General features: G+C 39.9%; 1 protein-coding gene across 3 annotated transcripts in view; it reads right to left on the bottom strand.

The window, feature by feature from the left end:
- Positions 1 to 2,343: 2,343 nt before the first annotated feature.
- Positions 2,344 to 18,643, bottom strand: part of LOC111222584 (synaptic vesicle glycoprotein 2A-like) — a 44,596-nt gene continuing 28,296 nt past the window's right edge. For 2 of the 3 annotated variants that reach the window (XM_022746376.1, XM_022746375.1), the window contains exons 2-12: positions 16,443 to 16,623; positions 14,466 to 14,617; positions 12,994 to 13,127; positions 12,321 to 12,410; positions 11,574 to 11,681; positions 10,127 to 10,215; positions 9,223 to 9,387; positions 8,576 to 8,709; positions 5,612 to 5,818; positions 4,603 to 4,762; positions 2,344 to 3,942 (exon numbers count right to left, since the gene is read on the bottom strand). In XM_022746376.1, the coding sequence (XP_022602097.1) occupies positions 3,759 to 3,942; positions 4,603 to 4,762; positions 5,612 to 5,818; positions 8,576 to 8,709; positions 9,223 to 9,387; positions 10,127 to 10,215; positions 11,574 to 11,681; positions 12,321 to 12,410; positions 12,994 to 13,127; positions 14,466 to 14,617; positions 16,443 to 16,603 (1,584 nt within the window). In that variant the 5' untranslated portion in view covers positions 16,604 to 16,623 and the 3' untranslated portion in view covers positions 2,344 to 3,758. The remainder of the gene's footprint in view (positions 3,943 to 4,602; positions 4,763 to 5,611; positions 5,819 to 8,575; positions 8,710 to 9,222; positions 9,388 to 10,126; positions 10,216 to 11,573; positions 11,682 to 12,320; positions 12,411 to 12,993; positions 13,128 to 14,465; positions 14,618 to 16,442; positions 16,624 to 18,643) is intronic. The other variant, XM_022746374.1, reaches the window with a different exon arrangement.

Below are 18,643 nucleotides of genomic sequence, written 5' to 3'. Positions count from 1 at the left end.
GCGAAAATATAAGAAAAAATCTCACACACCTTTAAACAGAACTGATGTTGTCACATTTAGGCTACCTATGATTCATAACTGGTATTTAACATTAAGGTATTTACTTATATTTCATTCTCATTTACAAAATGCACAAAATCAAAGACAACATACATCATTGTTCATTTACACTTCTTTTTTATAACTTTTTTTATATTTATGGTTCCACAAACAGTTTCTATACTTACAAACAATCAACTACAGTTTCTACAGCACAGTACAATGACCAAGGTGATAATTTTTTTGTTACATTTATTTAATGGCGATGAAATCTTATTGACAAAAGCCTCGAGACCTAGGGTTGTTTTAGAGAATACACACGAATGTTAGCTGTTTAGTCCTGTGTCATTACTAAGCCAACATTCAGCATTTTAGTGGACGAGGCCAGCGTATAGTAACATGCTCCAATCCCCAATAGCTTCAAAGGAGAGAATTAGAGACAATTACCCAAACACTTATTGCTTTGTTAACTTTTTGCACTCACAACTGCCGGTTGCTCAGGCAACAAGTTAATTATACAAAAAAACCCTGTAACATAAGCTAAGATATGTATCTACGAGAGACAATCTTGACTTGGACGGAGCCTGAATTGAGTCACTGAGACAGGTTAGCATTTTAACAGCATTCCATGTTGAACAAATACAACAGTTATCTTGACATCGTTGTTCTTATTTCCATGGGTGATACAGGACGACATACAGAGAATAGAACTGCTGATGCTTAGCTTTTATATTTGTACAGTTAATGTGCATTTATATACTATCAGTGTGCTTTTACGAGGGAATCTGGGCAAATTTTGCTTTCTGACTTGCTGGCAAGTTCGGCTTCTGAAGCCATTATTTCTCGCAGTTTTAAAACAAGAGCACCTGGACTCCTAAAGACAAGTTCTCAGATGAGTTGTGAAAATAAAATCTTAATTACCACATACAGCAATAAGTCCAGTTCTTCTTGTTTAACATGACCGATGGCTGAAAACCTACAAAGACAGACTGCAATATAGTATATTTCCAGGGGTCAGAAGGTTTGAAGAGCTATCTTATTAGTTACATTATGTTATTTTTATTTACATATATTCATATCTATAACAGAGAATTGATGGTGTAATGTGTAAACTCAGGCCATACAAAATATTTGGCAATAATTAATGAGAGGTGGTACCCATGGCACACTCATAGATAATGGGTCAGATGTCAAATTTGAAATTAGATTAGTGTGAGATAGTTTGAGAGGGTGAAATGTAAGGGGCAAGTCATCAAAGCTCGAAGCACCTATGTTCACAACTGCACTCATGTTCACAATATTGTCATTTGGTAGGTTTTGGTCTTTGTGCTCTTGCTAAACACTCCCCTGGTTTTTCATTAAATTTCTAGCAAGGCTGCTTCAGGACGTGCCTTGAAGAACTCAAGGCATTCACAATTGTGCATGTACGACAGTGTACACTTAGTGCAATGGGTTGTCTATTTTTTCAACTGTCTTGAGTCTACGTATGGCTGCTATCCTACAAAATGGCAGTTTGGACAAAAACTTTTCTTTTTTTTATTAATCTGACATGTCAATGATTGTTTGTTCTTTTCTTTTCTTTTGCCATGCAATTGTGAACATATCACTCTTACTTTTCTAGATCAGGGGAATGTGGCAATAATTTTCACCAACACTCTGTGCTGTTACCTGTGTGGGATATATGACAATCAGCCCTTGGCAGTGAGTTCTCTAAGGTGAATCTCATGTTGTATCTAGCTACGTTTGTATAATGAAGCACAAGTAAACACAAGGTCCCAGTGCACTCCAAATTCATACCCCTCATTAGCAGAATAATCCTTCTCAACGCCGATTATTCCTCACTGTTCAACGTGTTCTGTGCCCAAATGAGGAAAACATAAAATAGAGCAACCTCTGCTGTGTTTACTGTGGGTGCAGAATTTCTTTCACACTTTCTTGATCCAAGAGCAAAAAACAGGTTGAGCATGTCCAGTATGATATCCCACCATGTTCAGTTATCTATATAAGACAACTACCCCACATCCATTAACCAATAAGATAGAGTTTGCCAAATGTGAAATGGTAATAAACAAAAATAAATAAATAAAATAAAATAAAATAAAATCTCAATATTGGAGAGGTTCAATATTGCACTAAGAAGCACACTCACATTAATATAAACATTCAGTTCATACAAGGAATTAGATTATAGTTTATCTGTCATCTCTTACACACTTAACACACTTTGCACCTGCAACAAAACCTTCAAAACTAAAAGTGTAGCCTTTCAGTGTAACTTTTCTTTTTTTTTACACTTTTGATTGCTTTCACATGTAATAGTATGGTTTAAGTGAATAAAAGGAATATTTTCATTTAAGTTGTGCAGTGTGCTCTAAGGAGAGTGGGGTAAGACTCATCACTGTTAGCAACAGCAGTTGCTAGCACTGTCTTTTATGGGTCAGAGAGATCAAAATATTATGGCAAGGTAAGCCAGACCAATCAATGAGCAGATGTAACATGTCCAAAAATGCTGTTTAGGCTACATGTTGTATACTCTCAATTTTCATAAAGTTACATACATACTTTGTGACATGCATAACACCCTCCAAAACATGTTTTATAAGAGACAAGCATACTGTAAGTCTGGGAGGAGAGATACTAAAAAGGCATTTCTTACAAAGGGATATACAGTATGATTGAAAAATGATGATTGAGAGTGAGATTCTGAACATTTTCATCAAGTCAAGAAAATGTTCGGGACATTCACATTGGCTAATGGTTGTGCTTCAAATGTAAATTTCAACGAATTAGCTTCGTCTTTGTGATAAAATGGCAATCATGACAGTGAATTATATTTGAATGATGACCCGTGACATGTTCGGAGGTGATCAAAAAACTATGTCTTAAAGGGAAAAAACTTGATTTATCTCCTTATCGCAGTCTAACAACAACAAAAACAAACCTGGAATGTTCTATAATCTATAAAATGGCAGTCTGTACACTAACACAAGACCTTTGGGAGACAAAGAATGAGGACAGGTCTTTGTTAAAGAGAAAGCCAAGAGAGGTCGTGTCTTGGTTTTACCCCGCAAAGTCAAAAATGCTTCAAATCAAGGCATAAAATGTCAAATTCTTGATTCTACGTCCAACAATGGCAACGTATTTAAGACTTGAAAGGTGAGTTGAATTTGCTCAGAAGAATGGAGGTGACTACAGAGAACTCTGCAACAATGGCTAGTGGTCATTTCTATGAGTCTATTTGCATGGCTCATTATCAAGAGCCCCCATGACCTGACCTCCAACCCCAGGTGCATGTACTTGTATTGGGGGGGGGGGCAAATCTAAATGTACTGTTGTATTCCAGGGATACAAAATGACACGCTCCTGCTGAATAACTTAACATTATGTTTTCCTCATGTTATCATTGGCACCAATTCTGAGCAATCATGAATAATCTGTCTCAATCAGCTCAAAGCTTATTCAGGCATTATAATGTTTTGTCACAGCTCCACTTATGTATGTATATATATATATATATATATATATAGCATGGAGGGGTACCTATCAAATAATCACCAATCTCAAGTATTTACAGCTCAGTACATCTGTGTCGCTTGTGTTATGTGCACAAACTTTACTTGGGGGGAGGGGTTAGAGGGTAGGATCTGGAGGGCTCTTGAGCTGTTCGATCACAGTGTGGCGAAAACTCTTCTGCCCCCCGGAAAGTTGTTGGTGCCACACTATTGCAGCACCTGGCCCCGCGTCTCTGGTAGTTTGAGGGCCAGAAAACTGCCCGCCGCCAGCGCCCCCGAGGCAAAGAGTATGGGCACAGCCTTGGTTATACCAACGAACGAGGTGAAGATGCTTATGCCCAACACAGCCGCTAGTTTACAGAGGGCGTTGAGGAAGCCAAACGCTGTGGTTCTGGGGGAAAAAAAGAGGAGACGGACAAGAAGGATAGAGTCAGTTCCTTATTTATCGTTTCATCACATTTAAAGGAGGAATAAAAACAACCAAAGTAGAAAATCAGTGGAGTAATACAGCAGCAGAAGATTCATCTTTCCCAAGTGCAGCCATTTTCTTGCTGATAATAACTGTTAAGGTGAATCTCAGAACTATGTATTTACACATTATTGATTGTAAAGGCTGTAGGAACTGTATGTGACCACAAGATGGAGCCACATCTCCTGAAATCAAAACTCTCAAATGCTGTTCTACTTAAATCAGAGCGGCAACACTAAAGATGCATGTTCCCGTTTCGGTGAGATTTTTGAATTATGTTCAACATAGAAACAGCCATGTTTTATGTCATATGGGGCTTATTTTCAATCAGTAAATCAAATTAGGATTTACATACTAAGTAGCAGCAACATCCTGCTAAAGCCATTGGGTGGCAACAAGATGGCTAAATGCTTTACATCACAAGCACCACCAATGATTTCATCCCACAATGTCATCCATCCCTGTAAGCCAACCAATCATTGTGGGGGCAACTCTTATGACATCATTTAACATGTCATTCAGCACCAGTGACCGTGTCATCATGGTGTCAAGGAGATTTCAGGGCAGGCCTAAATTGCTTACCTCTTGTCAGAGGGGTAGAGCTCGACAGTCAGCACATCCAGGGCGTTCCAGGAGGCGATGCTGATTCCCCCGAACAGGCAGAGCAGAGCAATCATGGCTGACTCGCTGTTGCCAAAGGACAGGAAGAAACAGCTGATGCAAGATATCACACTGGAACCCGCTGTAGAAAAAGAGGGGGAAAAAGAAAGGTGTTGGAAAAGAGTGATGTATGAAGACAGGAAGGAGATCCTGCATTATTCAACTGACAATTACTTAGCATTAGCCTTAGACTTAGCATTTTTTTACATTTGTACACATGGTACATGCTAGAAAGAGCAATAAACATGGTCCCATTGGTGCTCAATCCAAATCATTTAGCTATTGTGCATAAAAACTGAATATTTTTGTTTCCTAAAACAAGAATAATTGACCCTCTCAGTTTCAAAGCTCTAAGAATACATGGGCATCTGGATTGATGACAAAGAGTCCATATTAAAGTATTCATTGATAAACTAAGAATGAAGTTGAAGCTATTTAACAGTATAATAGGCTTGTTTCCAAAGATCCTGCAAACTAAAGTTTGAAGAAGACATTTTTGTCTCAGTCCTAGATTATGGTGACGTGTTTTATGCTTAAATCAGTCTTCACTCTCAACCCTCTAGACATTATTTACCATTAGCTTTTTATGTGGGCTGGCCTTGCCTCTGTGTAAGAAGCAAGCATCATTGGATTTTCTGTTATTTATGTAGTACTCCTCAGGTGTCACCAGGAGATCTGGAACTTGTCAAACTTGTTCTGCAGATCGACTGGCAACAACTGAGCAGCTCCACAGCAGCAAATAGGAATTGTGTCTTGAGCATCAAACCAATGGTGGGCAAAGTAGAGGAGTGTGTTTCTCATCTTTTATCTTTTAACACCCTGTTTTCCTGGCTTGTCTTTAAGAATGAATGACTGAATGGTCAAGATGCCGATGTACTAACTTAGCTTTCATTGCTCTTCCATTTCAACACATATGATGCCGAGTGATTACCTAGCATCCTCAACCGTCCGATCTTGTCCATGAGCAGCGCGGAGACAATGTTGCCTGGCAACACAGCCAAGGTGCCCAGGAAACTGACAAAGTAGACCATGTAGGCATTGTTGTCATCACTGACGTCACTAAGCAGGCAGCCCTCTTTGTTGTGCAGGAAAGTGCTGTTGATGAGCCTGCAGTTGACCAACCTATACTTGAAGAGATCTGGAGAGAAACAAGGGGGAGGGAGGGGGTGCAGAGGATGAGCGGGTGGCAGAGAGGAGGAGAGGGATTGGAGGGGTTGGTTAATAACTCAGTCAACTAGTGGTAACAAAAAACTCTTACTCTAACTCTAACATTATAGTAACTAGCTTTTGTAACTCATCTGTGTCCATTTTTTCTTAACACCATGCAACATGTAGAAAAGCAATGTTTGGATTTTTCTCGAGAACCGCGTGAAGTGTGAAGTCCATTGGCTGAGTGGTTGTCAAGAAAATCAAAATACAGACATACAAGTGCAAATTCTCATTTCAATAAATAGCAGTCCAGTACAACACAATCACAAAGAACAGCCTCAAAAAGTACTGAGTCAAAACACTGTACCATACCCTCTGCTGTAGCCTGCATGTTCTACACGTGCTAGTGAATCTAGCTCGCTGCCTTTTAGGAGACAGTTTGTTACTCAGACATTTTTTAGTACTTAACTTTGCCCAAAGCTCTTTTCTACTACTACTACTAACTGTATGTATACTTACTACATGTGCTAGCTATCCTATCCCTCTTTTATTGCTTTCCCTGAGATTTATTCTATTTGTTCCCTGTAAAGGAGTTTATGTGTGTTTTGTCCTTATCTGAATCAAGTGTCTAAAGACAGAGGGTGTTCTATGTTGTACACACTGTAAAGCCCTCTTAAACATAGAAGTAAAAATAGAGCGAAATATATATATATATGTTATTATATGTTGCTTCCTGTTAGGTATTTTATTATTTTCAAATCTTTTCCAAGCTCAGTATAATTTGCCAAGTCACTCTGTTTCAGTAAAGGTGAATATGAATTATTGACATCTTGCAGTAACAATACTACGATGCACAGACTATCATGATGTCATACCTGCACAGCCCAACTGCATTCGCCATGTGATTTATTCCCATCAAGCCGCATTGTTATAATAAGATACACTATGGCAACTATCACTCAGCTATAACTTCTGAACAGGGAGCCCAAGGAGAGATTAAGACTTAATAAGCAAACAAGTTTGTAATTCTCATTCTAATGAGGAGCTTCTGGTCGGCACTGATAGCAGCTGTGAGTGATTGCTTGACGTGTGTGAAGACTGCAAACAACCAACAAAGCAACAGGTAGGTCCGGCTGACACATCTTTTGTGTTTGCGTGCGTGTGCACCGCTGCAGACTCTATAGAGGCCAGTGTCCACATACACACTTCTCATCAGATTTCTGCATGTGACCCGTTTTGTGCCATTTTAGTGGAGAAAAATCTATTGACAGTTTGAGATGAGAGGTAGCGCTGCAATTTTAAAGCTATGGAGGAGTCATTCCGAGTTGCTAGGAGACATTGCAGCTCTGCAAAGCTGCATTTGGCATCGGCAACCATTTTGACAAACACTTGGAGCTGATTTTGCCGCTTTTTTACCGGCTGGAAAATGCAGTGTCCACTGAAACTGAACATTATAAGATATAGTAAGATGGCACAGGCTATTGTACTGGATTGTAACAGATCGTACAGGTAATAAAACAGCTGTAATTGAAGAATATCATCTGTACACAGCAAAAGAGTTGTTCCGATGCCGATACTAGTATCGGAAATGCCTCCGATGCTGCCTAAAATATGGTATTGGGTATCGGGAATACGCAAGTCTGTGCAACTATCCGATACCACATCATTTATTATCCATTTTTATAGTTTCACACTCGGATAAAACAGCTAAAAATCCACTGGAAACTACTGTCTAGGAGTGGCAAAGAATACCGGTAAAATAGTGTAACATTATTCATTAGCAAAATGTCGGCAATTTGGCAACATGTTACACTGGAACGTCCCACCAGTAAAAAGGCAACGTGTACAGTTTGCAAGGCAGTCAAATTATATAATAAAAGAAAGATTCTATGGCATTTATGTATCTGTTCATGTTTTACAGGGTTAAATATGAGCCATGCCATATAACAATGATAGCAATCATATCACATCTATACAGGGTTAGTGGTATACAATTTTTATTTACTCAGTATCAACCGATACACAAGTTCAGGTATTGAAATCGGTATTGGGAAGATCTGTACAGAGCACATGACAGGGCTGGAGGACGCCACTGAACTCACACAAACCTTTAACTGGATTGCTTTTGCAGAGAGGAAACACAAAGAGTGAAACTGTGCCAATCGCTCTACTTAACAGATAGTTATTCATAAGGAGATCTTTGGAAGTGCTATAAATAGCAGCGAGCGAATAAGGGCAGAGAGGAGAAATGAGATCATCATCACAACGCACCTAAACACAACTTACAGCACATTTTTATTTTCAAAACAGATTTTTATCAACCTTGTTAAGGCTTATTGAAAATTTAAGCACTATACAGTAAGTTCTAGAAAAGTTTTGATTTAAAAGGCAATGTACAATAGCTTCCCAAACTTCATGACCTGTCCCTTCAAGAGCCTGCAAGGCAGAGATGAGGGTTGTTATTTCAGCTAAAGTCAGTCAGGTAGTTGTCTCTCTCTCCTGACTCGCACTGTTTGTCTGGCTACAGCCGGTTTCTCTTTCTGCAACATACAACACCTCCACAGCACACCTGCCACTCATTCATACCACAGCCACCACTGGTTTTGCAGCCATTGCTTCACTGGAAATAAACCTTTCAGTTATAATTCATGTGATTTTCCCTGTTCATCCTTTCTGGAACAGATTGCCTAAAGGTGTTCGCTGATGTAAAGCCATAGTTTAGGGTGTTTTTGTGTTTGTTTCCTACCTGTGTTGTAGAAGAGGGTGGCAATGAAGGTGCAGTTCTTGAAGAAGGTGTTGCTGGAGGTGATGTCCTCAAAGTAACACTCCTCAAACAGCGAGTCCTCAAACACCATAGACCTCATTCTCAGGTTCATAAACCTGCAGGCAATTACAGGCAGGGATGAAGGAATTAAGACAATAAGGTAATGAATAGAAGGCAAAAGAAGGGTGATGCAAAGAGACAGAGAGAGAAGTCTTTCATCACAGGGGTTGAAACCATTAGGCTGTCAGATATTCTATTACCATATTGTTGTTTGAATTTTAACAATGCAAATCACATGCGGAGTTCAGGTTGAAAAGGCAAGGTCAAAGGAAACATCAAAGACGGGCTCGTTAAACATGAGCAACTCTGCAGGGCTTTCATCCAATCAAAGCAAAGCAATGTTCAGAATAAAATATTTTGAAGCCTAATTCATATTTTCATCTGATTTGTTGTCATGCATCACAAAGTACTTAGACTGTGTGAATAAATTCATCCATTATGTATTGGAGATGTGGAAAATTGCCAACATCCTTGGAGTAAAAGGCACCTGGCCATCATGTGACTTAACACAAAATGAGTTTGCCCTCATTCGACAGGCCAGCACTAACGAGGGGACGCAGCTGACTCACTTGTCATTGAAGTACTCTCCCTGGCGGTGGACCTGGTTTTCCAGGGTGAAGTTAAAGGTGACATGTTCTACTTTCTCCTTGACGAAAACCTTGGTGCGGGAAGAGTACTCCTGCTTCTGCAGGTACTTGATCATATCGGGGAACCACACTGTCAGACCGTAGTAGCTGGAGGATGAAGAGGAAGAGGAGGAAGAGAGAGAAATAGAGACAGTGAGAGTGCTGCTGTGGAAAAAGACAAAGCTAAGACTAATTGGCCCAGAGAGAAAAGATGATGTCTCTGTTGAAGAAGCACATCAGCAGTGTTACTGTGTACTTGAATATTCCAGAGACTGTAGCCTATATCTCCGGCCTAATCACCACACTCTTCAGTGCTAGTTGTAACCTATATATGTTGGCGCCTTAGGGATTCACGATTATTACGTGGCAGATGAATCCAAGAAATAATATTATGTCTTTGCTTTAACAAAGTGTCGTATCAAGCTGAAAATGTCTTCGAGACGTTTTCAGTGGTGGAGTAACTAAGTACATGTAGGGTAAGTAGAGGCAACCAAGTAGTTTAATTAAGAACAAATTTGAAGTACCGTACTTTTTTATTTTACACTTCAACTCCCTCATCACACAGCCATAGTTACTAGTTACTGCAGCTTACGTAAAAACGTAACATCTGACGGACATATGACTATATGTACAATAGCTGAAAATTATACATGATGGATTACATAACCAAGAGTATAAAAAGTGATTAAGCTTAGCTCCACCTCAACCTGCTATATCATTACAGTGCTAGTTATACACGAATGGATCACTATTGAGAATCAATGCTCTTGTATGTAACTTGTAAGTAAGCTGCAATATGATCCATCCAAACCCTGCAGTGGTGCATCATTACTCAAACTGACCCTACCTGAAGGACATAGAGAACCACACAGCCATCATCATGTAGGTGGTGCGGCGGTACTCAGGAGAGAAAACAGCCTGGAAATTATGCCACACCTGGAGAAACACACACAGACAGACACACGTGCACAGAAACAGAAGGGAAACAGAAAGAGAGAATAAATAATGAATATATAGTACATAAAGATAAAAAGTAAACCTACAACACAGTTTCTCTTCATCGGCTGCAAGATATAAACACCATGTCCCAGAATCCCTCTCCCGGCATAGAGTAAACAAACAGAGGCAGCCGCGGCGGCACACACACGTCCAGGCACTGAATACACACCCTCCACAAAGACAAAAGATGTATCACATAAACAGAACCTGAGAGGAAAAGAGTCTCAGTTCAGTTCACACTACAGTTTATTTCATGTTGATTATAAAAAAAAGGAGGAATAAACTCATTCTGTCTCTTGCTCAGTTGAATAAAAATATCAGTACCACTCTCATAAAGCTAGAGGCAGTAGACTGTTAGCTCAGTTTAGCATTAAGACAGGAAACAGTTAGCCTAGCTCTGTTCAAATTCAAAACTATGGCCACCAAAGTTAAATAATTAATATTTGGTTTCATGTTTGTTTAATCCGTACACATACAGAACAGTAAAAACGAGAAGCTGAGGTTTTAAGGCGAGTTTACTGCACATGCTGGCACTCGCCGCGGTCGCAACAACCCGCAGCTGAACACACGATGTTCACCTACACTTAACTACAGTTGATACTTACACTAGTTTTAAACTCAATTTATGTTATAACATGTAGATATCATCCTTCACATGTTAACTACTAACACACACAGGCTGAATACACTGTAAATACCATGCACATACTGCACCTCACACCACCTGTTTCCTATTGGTTGACTTGTATAAAGACATTGTACATTGTGTCCATTGTAGTAGCTTTTCCCCGACTGGACTGTACATAATAGTCATATGTTTATGTTTATCTATCTTCGCTCAGCTTTGTGTATCTCACTGGTATTTTTACTTTATATCATTGGTATTTTTGGACAGAGCCAGGAAAATCGTGATTCAGTGTTTTTGCTGAGCTCATCATCTCCTGGCTCTTCTTTTGAATTTCCCATACAGACACGAGAATGGTATTGATTTTCTAATCTAAGTTTCCGCAAGAATTTTAAATGAGTTAGGTGTATTTCTCAAAATGTTGAATTATTCCTTTAAGATAGCTACTGTGTGAAACAGACTGCAGTCGAATGTGACATAGTTCTCGTTTATCTTTGGCAGAACTGAAATCTATATGAGCTGGATTCCATTGTAAAGAAAACATGCAGCTTTGCTCATATCCACAGAGGTTCAGTCCTGATTCAGTGCATCATTTCTCTGATTCCTCTGAACAGTTACTATTCTGAAATAAGAATCAGTGAACTAACAAACAAACTCCAGGGTTTGTCACCTGATGGAAAAGCGCAGAGAGCTTTAGCCTCCATTTCTCATGCCAGGCGGTGTTATCGCCCATGTTCATCAGTTCATCCAACTGCTTCACTGTTTTGATGGTGGTCACCTGGAACAGCACAATCATCAGATTTTGATTTCATTTCTACAGTGCTTTGTAAATGCATTTATCAGACGAGTTTTCACAATATTTATTGAGATCCAAATTATGGATAAAGGCATTAAAAAAATCTTTGCTTTGAAATATTACAGATGATCAGTATAATTATATACTGATTATATTATAATACTTGTATTGTCATCCATTTATATTATTCAAATTAATATATAAATCAACTGTGACAAATGAGCTCACATAAAATCCTGAGACAGTAAAAAGGCTCCATCACATTTCAGAATGATGATGAGAGGCACCTGATCTTTCTCACCACTCACATTATGATATAAAACAAGGCCAGCTATGACATGTCATTTTATTACTTAATGTAGTTGTGTAATGTAGAGGTTGTTAAGTATTTCTATGTCACTGTGTTTCATTGAAGTATTAAAAGCTGTTACAGTAGTAATCAGTAGTACAGGAACACCAAGAAAATCTGTTTTAACTTATTAATATGTAAATTTATGCAGCACAGAGCTCAGAACCTGCTGCACTGCTGCATGAGCCTACAGACATCCACACGTGCACTGAGTGGAGACATTTTTTTCCTGCATACAGACGACGGTACGTGATTGTGAGGCTGTGACTTACGGAGAAAACCCTCTCTGGGTAACCTTTGGCCCTCATGTTGGTGTCGTGGACCTGCTTCAGAATCATCCATGCCTCATCGTGTTTCCCATTCTGCAGGATAAAAACAAGAAGAAAGCAGACGTGACGGACTGACATGTTCATGGGGACACATGTTTTAAACCCACTTGCAAATTAAAGGTCCCATATTTTACACTTTTGCAGGGTTTTATTTGAAGTTTTGGTATCTATAAGAAGATATATTTGTGGTTTTAAGTACCAAAAACCATCTCAATGTAGTTTTACTTCTCTTCCCCCAATTGGAAGAGAGGCTCTGAACCCCTCTTCTGATTGGCTGACTGTTTTCTGAGCAATCAATATGAATTGTCTTAAAAGTTTTGTGTTTTATCTTATCTACTTTGTAATGTGGCGCTATTCAAAATGCAACTTCAGGTGATTTCAGCACCTTACTGTTTAGCCTGCTCCAGGATTTATATATGTACATATTTATTTATTCATTCAAAATATTCTGGAAAAGCCTGTGAACAGCACTTTGTCTACAGCACTGTGTCTTCCACTTTGCAAATGCACTCAGGTCTTTTTTTTTCAAGGCTGCTTATGCATTCAAGAAGTTAAAAATGTATTCAAATAATATTTCCACGAAGTCTGAGTGCGGCGAGAGAGCTGACAGGCTGACCTCCAGGTAGAAGCGGGGGCTCTCAGGCATGGTGGTGAGGGCAGAGATGGCCGCCACAGAGGGGAAGGCACACACCAGCACAAAGACGCGCCAGCTGTGGAACTGGTAGGCCGAGCCCATCTGGAAGCTCCAGCCTACACAAGGAGAAAGAAAGAAGGGAGGTGTCAGAGAAAGCAAGAGCAATGAGGCAGCTGCAAGATTTGAATGATGCACACAAGAAGCTTCCTCTATATTCACACTGTTATGCTCGGTTTGTTTGCATTTATTCCATTGTCAGAGGCTGCATTGCAGTGATTTGTCAGCTTTGATCCATTTTGCCTGTCCACGCTGCTCTCCTGTTCATTTTTCTGCAATATTCTCCTTTCATTCTGCCACTTGTGTGAAGAGAAATATCTGTAAGGTTGAAATCAATTTAGTTGAGCTGTACAGTTTCATGTCAAGATTGTGGGCAGGTTCTTGACACAAAAAGGAAGTTAATGAAACGGATCATGCACCCAATTTAAAATATTCAGGACATTTTCGGCCTCAGTTGGTCTTTGCAGAGGCGAGTGAATTTTTACACATAATTCATTGTCACACTCATGACAAGTGAAACTACTACATCAACTGATGAGATGTGAAATCCAGTAAGTGGACCTTGAGTTAAGATTTCTTTTTGTCAACCTACAATTTCTAAAATTAAAAAGTAACTATGATGGCAGCTTGTGTAGATTGTTTTAACAGTCATTCATTAACTGAATGAGTTATTTAGGTGTTAGGAAGTTAGAATAATTGATAAATGTATTAATACACACTTAAATGACATTTTAAGTGATAGACACGTTCTGTTTGAGTGCAAAGACATGCAGGTTTAGGTTCATTGGTAAACTAAAAGGATAAGCGGAATGGCTAACGAATGAATGAAGAGTAAAACTAAGATTATATACAGTATGTACAATCATGCATCTAGAAAAGCTAACTGCACAACGGTTCTTATTGTTGTTGTGCAGGTGTAATTTGAAGACAATGATGCCAAAGCCCTGCAGAAACTTTCCTTCATTCTTGTCTCTTGTATTGCTGGTGAAAACGTTCTGTCTGGTGTGCTCAGAGATTCCTCTCACAAAGCAAGAGCTGCAATTTACCTGAAATGTTGTACAACAGTCACTTCTGTGGTCTACTGTAGGCTGAGAGAGTGAAACCACCGATCAGATTAACCCTGATTATACCTAACAATGTTAAGGTAGCCGCTGGTGACCGGAGTAAATAAAATAAAATTTCATTGACACTCATTTTTCAACCCACTCAAACTCCCCACAGTGATGCATCAAATGGAAACAACCACGGCATCTTCTCGTCACATTTTATAGATGGAAACTGAAGCCCATGACAGGCTGTTCAGCTAACCGACCAACATGCTGATTACCAGGCACACATGTTGTCTTTGATAATGATCGTCTGACTGAGTGATCTAACTGTGCGTTTGTTTTTCTCACCATAATGTGGGATGATGGCCCAGGCCATGGCGGAGGCGTAGATACCACCGATCATCCAGAACATGCAGAGCCAGCTCAGATGCTCTCCTCGCTTCTCCTGGGCCAGGAACTCAGAGTAATAGGAAAACACAATGGGGATGGAGCCACCAATGCTGTGGAGCAAGGGGGGGGGATTAAAAAAAGAACAAATAAAGGGATCCCCATGGAGGAGAAGCAAGTGGTGGAGGAGATAAAAGAGAGGAGAAGGAACAAAGAATGAAGCAAGAAAGAAGACAATGGTCAAAGAAAATAAATGAGGTAATGTTGTGAAGAAAGAAAAGAGTGGAAAGAGGGAGGAAAAGGGAGAGAGCAAAGAAAACAGGTTAAAAGTAAAAGTGAAGATTAAAGTCTTAAAAGCCGTCAGTGATGGCCCCGCTGATTGCAGTCGACAGCACCATCTTTATGGCCTCTGCACATGTTCCATTACAACAATTTACAATCTGATGGGACCTCTGCAGTTCCACAGCAGTGCTTATTGTTAATGAAATGACTAATTTGGAAAAGGCAAAAGTTCACCACGCTGCAACTGGCAGTGGCATCCATTACGAGTAGGACACTATGCTCATTTCACCGGAAACTGACAGTGTCACAGTCTGCAGAGTCTTTTAAACTGAGGAAGGCAGGGTGAGAATAAGAGTCAAAGCTGTTTTGCTCAGATCTCGGCTGCTGTATTTATATTAAACATTATTGAGGAGAAATTCTAACAACACTGTTAGATTTCACTGTCACTGACACTGATGCTCCTCAGGAGAAACAAGAGTCGTAAACAGGTGGATAGGATTGTCTGCATTCGGTCATAAACCAAGTCAAAGTTATTATAATTCATCCCGTGGGGAACATGAATGTCTGCACCAAATTGTTTTGGATCCACTGAATTGTCAAGACATTTTCCTCTGAAGCAAATGCGTCAACTTGCTGATGGGTGCTAGATATCACAATCCATCGTCTGGGAACCATGACTGTCTGTGTAAAACTGCACAAACTGCATGTCAAAATATTTCAATGGAGAAATAAAGTCAGTTTTGATCGCCAAAATCTGGCATCCCCTCCTATATATATATATATATATATATATATATATATTATATATATTTGTTAAGATAATTCAGTCTGGACCAAAGTGGTCGACCCACTGAACAGCTGACCCATGATGACCTCAGTAGAACTATGCCACTAAAAGAGACACTGGTTCAGAATGAATGGGCTGAATGCAGGAAACAGGGTTACAGCACCAGTTTTCACCTGCCTTGACTCATTTTTCTACAAAAAAAATAAACTTGCACTTTGAACTATAATCAGAGGTAAGCAGGTGATCTATTTTTATTCCTTGGTATAACCAGTAAAACCTAAACAACATGATGCCATATAGAATTTTTATTGGAGCTAAAGCTAGATATGCTAATATTTACCTTCTGTATCTAAAACATCTTAAAGGTCATGTTTTACAGTCAGATCCAGAGCTGCTTTTTTCACTGACAGCTTCCAGCATTCAGCAACACGGGCAGAAACAGCTTAAGAGACCAGACTGCAAAGAAGCCACAAACTATTAATTTCATATAAGTGTGACAGTAGCTGCATTTATGTGACTTTAAACCCAACTTCAATCAAAAACTGCTCGTTCAGGATCATTTTGTAGGGGTTGTTAACTTAAGGTTATGGAATTACTACCTTGTACAACAAGACAAATCTGTTACAGGGAGTCGGAGTCAGGAACACCGAAAAGCACATTCTAACACTTCATTGCGAAATATCTTGTGAAATGCAGTAAACATCACAGGCGTCCAACAGTATTTCAACACAGCACTGTATTTTTATTTGTACTCTAACATGTGGCTTTGCTCTGCTTGCCAAGTTAACTGATGTACCACGGTGGTCGTGACTGTCTCGTTTTCCAGCTCTGGCTGCTGCTGTGCCTGTGTGACTCATCTGTCTCCTTACCCCACGCCAGAGAGCAGGCGGCAGAAGAGGAAAGAGCTGTATCCCTGGACGAAGGACGAGAAGAAGGCGAACACGCTGTTGATGGAGAGGGAGATGAGGAGGGTCTGCCGTCGGCCAATCCGATCAGCCAGGCCGCCCCATACAAACGCCCCGACCATCATCCCCAGGTAAACAATCAGACCTGGAGGGAGGAGGCAGGAGGGAGAACGAGGGAGGACATGGTGATGAGTAATGGCAGGGGAAAGCGATGAGAAGAGAGGCAAAGGGCACGATAATGAGTTATCATTCATCAGTAAACACATTGATATTACTTCCAGCCCTCACGACCACTCTCATTAGATTTCCATTGCCTAGAAAATTAGCTCATTCGGCAGCCTCATTGGACTAATGAAGTATTTTGCATAAAGCACAGAGACGGTAGAGCATAATAATCTGAACTGTGTACTACCACAGATCAGGGTCAACATTATAATAATAACCTGTACAGCACTTCTACAACACACTTAACATAAGAAAGAAACACAGAAAGAAGAAGAAATCATCTGGACGGCACAACGAAAAAAAAAAAGTTTGATCCATGAAGACGTCTGAAATTAAACGAATGAGGTAGCAAGGCAGATTTAAACAGGGGTGGATCCAGAGTTTGTGTGTCCTGACAGCAAAAGCACAATCATGGATTTAAGCTACAGGCGAATGGTAGTATAATTTTGTTACAAGTTCTAAGGTTGACTGCTCATACTTATGTGCAAAACAAATGCTGGAGGCGCACCAAGGAGTGCTTTAAAAGTAGTTCATCTTCAAGCAGGTGCAACAACTATTATTTTAATGGCAATTTATCAAATGTGATAATGTGAAAGGGTTCGCCGTTGGTGATGAACCTACAGAGAATTATCACCCAAAATCTGCAGCTCCTCTCAGTTTCAGCTGGCCAGCCCACAGCTTTATTGTTTTGGTTCAGTCTTACTGCATTGACACAGTTAGCTACTTCCACATGAATGCTTCTGATGCTCAATAACTGCTGCATGAGTAAATGCAACTGTTTGTTCACCACATCAACTTAAAATGCTCAAAAACATTGAACAAGCACATTTTCCCAAATGTTAAACTTTTCCTTCAGCATAACCATTAAAAGTGAGATAAGAACCAAAAACACCTCCAGCATCTTCTTCAGTTTCTTCTCTGCATCAGGAAGTTGCCGCCAGGGAGCAGACAGGCCGCTAACAGAAACAAACACCACCTTTGTCAACCCGGTCTTGTGATCTGAGGTGTTAACATGACTCACATCTAATGCACTTATCCAAACGAGCCTCCCTCTGTCTGTCTCTCTACCTCTGCTGCAATGATGTTGCTCCGACACACACACACACACCAGTTACTCGCAATCCCTTATTGACATCCTGTCAACAGTCGTCACGCTGCCTGAGCCTGCAGTGACACAAGTTATTGGTGAGGCCTCTCTGAATGAATAAGGAGGACAGGGCCGGTGTTCGGTGCCTGGGCTTGACGTCCATGTTTAAATCTTATTGTCACTTTTCAGAATGTAAAAAGCTAGAAATCCTACATCTATGATATACTCTTTTTATTACATGGGCAAACGAAACCCAGCGTGTCCAGCATGAAGACACGTATCTGTGATGAACCCTTCAGCTTTGGCAAATACTCCATTCTGATTGGACAAACAACAGTCCTTTTTCACAGCTGATTACACTGTATCACAGTCAAGACATCAGGTCAATACCATTGATTTGAAAGCATTTTAAGTGACAGCGTCATCAATGAAACAATACTACCTCATTACTACAGGCAAAGACATGGCTAATCAATTGACGAAACAATCTCGACTCAAGGTCCACTTGTTCCAGAGCTTTTAACCGTACCTACGTTGAGCTCAGATTGCTTTATAATGGTGAACGTTGAACTCAACTTTGAAGCGACTATGGATGAAAGTCCAGAAAGTGTTTAGAATAAAACGTTCCATGATAATGATGATACAACCCTATGGTAAAACAAGAACACTATTGGACAATAATGCAAAACACCAGATTATATTCAGCGATAAAGGCTTTTTACATCTGATGCTAATTTTTTTTTTTTTTTAATTCTGGCTTTCAACAACATCTGCAACACTGTCCTTCGACAGCATCAGTCATTTCAGCGAGCGCTCCGAAACAACATGTGTTCACTTTCAAAGCCTCTGACAA

This window comes from Seriola dumerili, unplaced genomic scaffold, assembly GCF_002260705.1.
Source record: "Seriola dumerili isolate Sdu_G_001 unplaced genomic scaffold, Sdu_1.0 BDQW01000104.1, whole genome shotgun sequence".
Classification (NCBI taxonomy): Eukaryota; Metazoa; Chordata; class Actinopteri; order Carangiformes; family Carangidae; genus Seriola; species Seriola dumerili.
The sequence above is the reverse complement of the archived record's forward strand: the minus strand, read 5'-3'. Positions and strand labels throughout refer to the sequence as shown.